Here is a 7654-nt window from a genome sequence, read left to right on the forward strand (position 1 = left end):
TTTGTTTTTGAAAACCTGATTTTATAACTTTTCTGAGCAGCATAGTAACTGCCACAGTCGCCGCTGTATTCAGCTGCAGCTTCTACTGACTGTAGCTGCATACGTCACAGTCAAGCGCTCCAAGCACGAATGAACCATTTAACGCAGATAGGGGGGTTCAGGGCGAAAACGGATGTGTGTTTTTTTGGTCTGGGAGGGGTAACATTAAACTTTTACAGCTAAAAACAATGTTTGAAAATACAATATGATTAATTTTGCATTTGGCAGGACCCCGATTGTTTTTTATTTTATGTCTATGAACAAAATATAAATAATTAAATTATAGAGGGCCCCCATCTGGTCAGGGCCCCTAGAATAGTCATCACTTTTCACCACTTTACCGCGCCCCTGCATCCAGCACAGAGAAAATCAAACAAGAATGCACAATGTAAAGTTGTGTGTTGGAATTCATAAATTTTTGTCTCTGTGTACCACCCAGGTTTGTTAACCAGTTTCAGGAAAAGACCAGAACCCCTCAGTGTAAATTACCTTGAGAAATAATGAGATTTGGTTATATATAATAACAGGCTTTAATGCCGAAAAATTATCAAATGTGACTGGCGGAGTCATGTGTAAGCAGACTGAAACTGATTAGACTACCCTTTAAGGGAGGGTACAGATTGCAGAGAAGAATAAAAAGCTAAACTCGCGCTACAGTCTTTGCCTGTAGCGCAAAGACTAACACATCTTAGGGTTGCATCCCTAAGATGTGTTGAGTATGGCCCAGCGCTGGACGGTGAATGTAACTCTTTATCTGTTCCATTTATATGAAATGTGTGACTTGTAACATTTGATCATTTTTTGGTTAAAGCCTGTTGTATATAACCAAATCTCATAATTTCTCAATGTAATTTACGCTGAGGGGTTGTGGTCTTTTCCTGACCAGAACCCCTTAGTCACACATAAACATGGTTATGCAAGCTGCAGTGGTGCATGTAAGCAAATAGAAGAGAATAAAAGAGGTAGAGGAAAACACAGAATCCATAACATGTGTTGATCTACTTATTATAATCTTGTATCTTCTACCTGCTTCTTGTTGAACAGATAATTGCATGTCAGTTGGGCACGATAATTTGTGTTATTTCTATTCTTTCTTGTTTTTACTTTTTCTCTGTTCGAAATAAATAAATAAATAAATAAATAGAGGAGCCATCAGTTTACCCTGTTGAGGAAGGAAAGAAAGTAAGGGGCAGAAGTTTATTAGACTGTAACAAGCGTAGCTCACTGCAAAATGCAGCAACAACCTGCTCCGCTCCTATCAGACACATCCCATCTGATATGCACTTGACTCATTCTGATGTTACAACAAGCGATAAATGGAACTGGGAGATGTTAAAAATGGAAGAAGTTACACTGCCTATTCAAATGGTTGTCTAAATAAAAAAAACGCTGCAAAATCTTAAATAAAATAATATGCCCTGTTTAATTTTGGGCTTGGGCCCATGATTAAGATTAATTAGTCAGTTTGGATTGAGCTTGGACACCATGCCCCTGGGCTTGGACTGGGTTGGATATTTTTGGCCTAATCTAAACTTTAGTGTTCATGTCTGTATATGTAACATATACAGTCATGAAGTATTAAGCTGGTCTGGATGAGTAGGCTGGAATTTAAATTAGATTCAAATCAGGTTTATTTTATGATTCATCTAGAAATATAGGAGAGTATAAAGTTGCTTCTTCTGTTTGTGGTTTGCTGTAGAGACCAAACCATCCATGTAAAGGCATGAGGTCTCATTAAAAGTTACAAAGAATGTTGTAGTTTATGAATTTCATCTTGATTTCATGTGCTGTTATGTGCATTTGACATCTAGATGTTGTCTAAGGAATCAGAGGTTGGCTCCTACCCATGTACACCAACTGCCATCCTACCCCGGTCTGCATATTGGCACCATATCACTGGAAACCAGACTGAGATGGACCCTGGAAGTGGTAGGTCACATTCAACTCTTTCAGTTTAATATTTGATCAATTGTGAATGGTATGGCATAAAAAACATGAACTGCCTTTTAACAACTCTATTCCCACTCTTTTGTAGCTGATGGTGTTGAAGAGGAACTACTGTCCAGCCATCTGCCAGCTAAGGGCCACACCACGTTGACCCTAAATACACAAGCACAGTCCCTGGCACATATTCATACACTTGTCCCATCACACTTTCCTACATTACCAGGACAGTGACACACACATGCATATTGATACATGCACACATAGAGGAGGACTTGGATATGTGCAAGTATATTGAGACGTACAGTGAGGACACATATCTTTTCTGTTTCGAATGCTGCAGTTTGATCCTGTTGCATTATTCTGTAAAGGACATGTGACCAACTGCAGATGGACTCAAATGGGCTTCCTTCCATGACTGTTGAATACTGACTATTGACAGTATTCAACAGTCAGCCAACATAGACATTCAGCTCTGCCTGGGGTTTTGCAAAAAATTCTATGACTTCCTGTGAAATGTGGTAATGTTCTGTAACCATCAAGTTTGTTTTAAAGACTCGATCAAAAATTGTAACAATTGTAGAGACTCATCTTTTCTCTGGGCTATACTCAAGATCTCTTGAAAAACAAACCAAGTGAGTAGCAGTGTAACAGAATTTGCAAGTTACAACAATGTAAAGTAAAACAAAAAAACATTTTGTTTCTTATCTTCAGTTATTTCAGTATCTGTAACTTTGGGAAGCTGTAGCTCAGTTGTAAAAGTAGTCAGCTTGCAGTTAGAACAGTTTGAGTTTCATTCTAGCTTCCTCCCCATGCCACCGGTCAGTGTGTCTTTGAGCCAGGCACTTAATCCCAAATTGCTAACGATCTCTGTATGAGCGTGTACATGTTTGAAAGAACAACTGAGTGAATCTTGTTGTAATCTAAAAATGCTTTGAATTGTCAGTAAATCTAGAGGAGCACTGACAAATTTCAAGTCAGTTATTTAAGCTGTCTCTGGAACTGCTTTTTATTCCTTTTAAAGTTGACTTACAAGTTTAGCTGCTAAGTATATCAAATTTAACATGATGTTGTTTAAACTGTACAAATAAGTTTTCAACAATTGGCTCATAGTTTGCACATTAGTGTAGTTGGGGTCTCAATGAGAGAATGATTTTTCCTTAAAGAAAAGAAATCTGGGACATGTGGACATTTGGAAGACATATCCCAGATAGATTGCATAAAGCATACTTAGGCTTTTATGGCTAAATGTGTACTGTGCAATAGCTGCATGCCTTGATCTAGAAGTCAGTTATTTTTATGGAGGCATAATGATATTCTAACTTTCGCTCCTTTTTCACAGTTTGTAATGTGTGTGTATATGTTAGGGATATGGATATGGATCAGATGGATTAGATGTTCAAAATTGGTTTCATGGAATTTTCTTAAGCCTGTTTTGTTAGACCAATGGCCTTGGAGTGACCAAGGCTGGAAGGTACCTTACTAGCACCAAATAGATTGTGCTACTCCTGGAAAGGTAAGACTAGTTTTCTAATTTGGAAGATCCCTAGTTTTTCTACTTCTGGACTGATGCCTTTGACTTTGCCCAAAATAATGTAATCTTTCAGATGGAAGATCTGTTTACTGACACTTAAAGCAGGTTTTGAAGTAGGGGATGATGCTGTCACTAGAATGTTTTTATACATGTGCACAAATTGTAAATAGTCTTTGTAAGAGCTGCAGATGTGTCTTGTGCTGAATTTATACAACCCTGTCATTATTCCAAGGTCTAATTTGCTTTGCAAATTTATGATGATAATGACTTGTGAGCATACTTTGTAGAACAGACATTGGCTCTGATGACTGAAAAGCCAACCACCCACACATATACATTTGTAAGCCAACTTCAAGCAAAAGCTTAAGATAAATAGGTCTGTAATGAAATCATCTACTTATAGCAACATAAAGCATGAAGAATTTTGAATGCATTTATTTTTCATGTGGAGATATTGGAAAGGCCAGCAGGTAATGAAAGGTTGACTTTACCAACATGTGCAACATCAACAAACTCCAAGTAGATTTCCAAGATTGTTGGTTTATTCAGTCTTAACTATTGACAGTTCAAAATAATAAAAATGTACCTGCTCAGAGTCCATGAAACTTCAGGCTCATATGAATGAAGATCAGATTGTTTAGAGTTAAAAATTCTAAACAAAATCCTGAAATAGTCACACAAAGCAGTTCTACATTATGTATGAGATGTCTAAATTTTATTCTTTGTTTTGTTTTTTTTTTACTGTTATTCTCAACTACAGGTGAGCACAGAAAAAATGACCTGCTGCAAACATGCAGGAATGTAAAAGGGAATATGCCTGCTTACTGTCAGGAAAAAAATCCTTCTCCTTTACACATGAACTCAACACTGCACTACTTATTGAAATTGGGATGTTGTATGTCGGTCACTTTTCTGTTGAGAACACTTGCCAAGTCATGCAGTGGGTCTACTTAAGGCTAATTAATACAGGGCATAACTATTCTGTTGTGTTTGCCACTGATTGTTGAAAGGACTTTTCAGATTTTAGCAACAAACTGACTATCTACACAGAACAAGTTATAAAATAGGATTTAACTGGAATAATGATGAAATTCCTAACTTCCACTCCATGGCATAAACAAAAGAGGGCTAAGCATTTTTCTGTTTGTTTACACAGTGTTGGTTGTGAATTGTCTGTTTTCTGTGTACATACAGTCTACTATTATATATGATGCCTTCTTTATGTAGCCTTTTACATGTAGCCTTCAGTCTGCCTTATTTCACTACTTATTTATTCTGAAATGTTTATTTTTCGTGTTTGAAAATGACACTGTTTTTGCGTGAAAGAGTCTGACGCAATATTTCAACATATGTTTATGAAAATGCAGACAGAACCTAGCTTGTACCTTGTACAAGCATATGGTATTCTGTCCACACTTTGCCAGCATGAATCTGCACCTGTTTGGACAATAAGAACACATTCACCAGAGTGTCTTGTGCCTGCAGTTTCCTATGTGCTTTGTGGCAGTAGATTAATCACTGCCACATGTTGATGTGTTTGCTTGCTTTCCTGGAGAAAATAACTGTAGCGGAAAGCTACAGTGTTTCATAAACCTAGAAACAAATGTTGTTTACTGACCTTTTTAGATTGAAATTGATGTAAATTGTTTTTGTAAGACCAATACAGACTTTAGGAAAGTCCAGTCTGGCTATGACTGAAACGCCTGGATGAGCAAGGACTGCCCTGCACAAATGTAACACCATGAGGTTCAATTGAAGGTTGAGGTTCAACCATGAGGTTGACATTGAAGTCTGTCAATGAAGAAATGGGAATACTTTGACAAAGAAATGTAGACCTTCAGTCTGCCTTGTTTCACTAATCAAAGTCAGTTACTGCATCAAACGTGAAACTACAGCACTAATTAAGAACCTACGTGTGTTTCAGCTAACTGGTTATATCATTATTATATTAAGTACTGTTAGCCAAAAATTGAGCCACAGTCATTCCTTATTGGTGTCACAATAGCTATATTACATTATGAAACAGAAATGCAATCAAGAGCACCACAAAATTTCAGGTATTTGATCATCAACCAAATTAGAAGTCAGTATGTTGGCAAAAAAAAAAATGCTTTCACATTTCATACCAAAAATATTTCCAGAAATTTCTCCTCCTGTTCCCTCCCCAAAATATCAATGGATAACTGAAAAATGTCATTGACAAGACTTTGACTGTTTCTGTAAATACATAAAAACTGCAATTATTGCTAAAATCATTAGGAAACAGTCATTAGTCTGAGCCGAACTGGTGGATAGTGATAGAAGACAAAAACCAATCATTTGAATTCCTCTCTCAGACCATAACCCAACTTCCTCCATTATTATTATTGTTATTATTATTATAGTCACAGTTCTGCCCAAAGGCAGTTTTGCTTTGTAAAACTGCCTTTGGGCCACTGAAGCTGCATTTACCTGCTGATGATGATTTAAAGAGGTAATTGAACAAATATGCTGAAAAGCAGAAAAGAAAGAGACTGCAGTGCCAGTTGTCCTTCAGGCTAAAACCAAAGCTGTATAGCATGTGTTAGTCTGTTTTCACATTATCACATCTCACTCCTGACTGTGACCTCCCTGCAGACTGATGAAAATGAGCTGTAACCCAATCACACTGTTTATTCTAGATGCACGTATTGGTGAAAAATAAAGTCTTACCTACTTACTAAAAGGTGAAAGCTTTCCGTCAGTGAGCTGTGCCACTGTTTTCTGTCACTTGTCACTAAGTCTTTTTGTAGGATATAAAGTATCTTACCACAGAGTACATTTGTGAGCAAACAGCCTTTAAAAAATACCTTGTCACTCTCTTTGAACTCCTTCAAACTTTTAGACCAGTGAGCCAAACACAGTCAAATAATGAAAAACATTGGTGGATTTTATTTCCCGACTGTCCTCAGGTGGAACAGCATTAATTTTGGTTTGATTTGGTATAAACAAAATAAAGAAACTTGTGAAATGTGTTAATAAAAAAATAAATTCAGCTTTTCTTAAAAAAAAAAAAAAAAAAAAAAAAAAAATTCCCGTAAATTGAAAATTACAAATAAAACTTTGACACCAGAAAAGACAACAGCAGTAGGCTTGCCAAATGGATCCTACAATAAAAATACAGAAAAGCACCTCTTCATAAGCATGCTATTTACATTTATAAAACTAATAATAATTTTAAAAAAACATACAACTTTGCAAGCAACATTACTTTAAACATGTATAACATTTTAAAGTATCTCAAAGAAATCAACAAACTCAAAGTCACTTCCAAGCGGCCAGAGCTGGCCCAAGCCTCCATCGGGCCCTAAGTGAAATTTTTGTTTTTGGGCCCTCAAGTTCTGCTAACAATGTGGACTGGCTGCAATCAGCAGTCTGATCATTAGATCATTCACACACCTGCTATAAACTTATTGCATCTCTGGCAGTACTGTTTACATTATTTACATGTATAATATAGGACACATTTATTGGCCAACTGATTTGGCCAGTTGATTTCTGGGCACCAATATCCTTAATTTTGGGGGATCGTGATTAGCCGATACTTACATCTGAAGCCCATCTTATCGGACCACCAGGTCAGGTCTACACATTTACAGTTAACAATATTCACCCCACTGTTGCCAATTCAGTGACTTTCTTGCTATATTTAGCAACATTTCAGACAAAAATAAAAAAAAAATTTTTTTTAAATCATAGCCAAAATCAGCAGGTCAGGCTTTTTGAAGATCTGTAACCAGGGATCAGCCAGAAAACTGAAGAGCAATTTTTTTTTATCAAATAATTTCTACATACATGATCAAATATATATTATTGCAGGCACGTGCAGAGGGGGGAGCTGGGGGTGCTTGAGCACCTGCCCTTTTTGCTCCTTGCCCCCAAGTGCCCTTTTGGTCAATTTTTTTAATTTTTTTTTGGTATTATTATTTTCAAAGCCCTCTTCTGACACATAATAACATGTACTAAAATTACTTTTTTGTTTTGGTTTTTTGTACAACATAATAAGCCTTCCGGTCACCTTGTTACCTTTGACCTTTTGCTCGTGACGCATGACGCAGTTGCCTCTCGCGCAGTGAGATAAGGCGGCTAACTGGAGCTCAACGTAGCGAACTTCCCAGA

At 36.9% G+C, this 7654-nt stretch overlaps 1 protein-coding gene across 2 annotated transcripts in view; it reads left to right on the forward strand.

Moving 5' to 3' along the window:
• The window catches only part of dok4 (docking protein 4), a 38871-nt gene extending 33041 nt beyond the window's left edge, over positions 1-5830 (forward strand). Inside the window, exons 9-10 of one of the 2 annotated variants that reach the window (XM_016665322.1) lie at positions 1863-1968; positions 2075-5830. In XM_016665322.1, the coding sequence (XP_016520808.1) occupies positions 1863-1968; positions 2075-2217 (249 nt within the window). In that variant the 3' untranslated portion in view covers positions 2218-5830. Of the gene's footprint in view, positions 1-1850; positions 1969-2074 lie in introns of both variants that reach the window. The other variant, XM_007540866.2, reaches the window with a different exon arrangement.
• Positions 5831-7654: the final 1824 nt, after the last annotated feature.

This window comes from Poecilia formosa, unplaced genomic scaffold (genome assembly GCF_000485575.1).
Source record: "Poecilia formosa unplaced genomic scaffold, Poecilia_formosa-5.1.2 Scaffold569, whole genome shotgun sequence".
NCBI classification, from domain to species: domain Eukaryota; kingdom Metazoa; phylum Chordata; class Actinopteri; order Cyprinodontiformes; family Poeciliidae; genus Poecilia; species Poecilia formosa.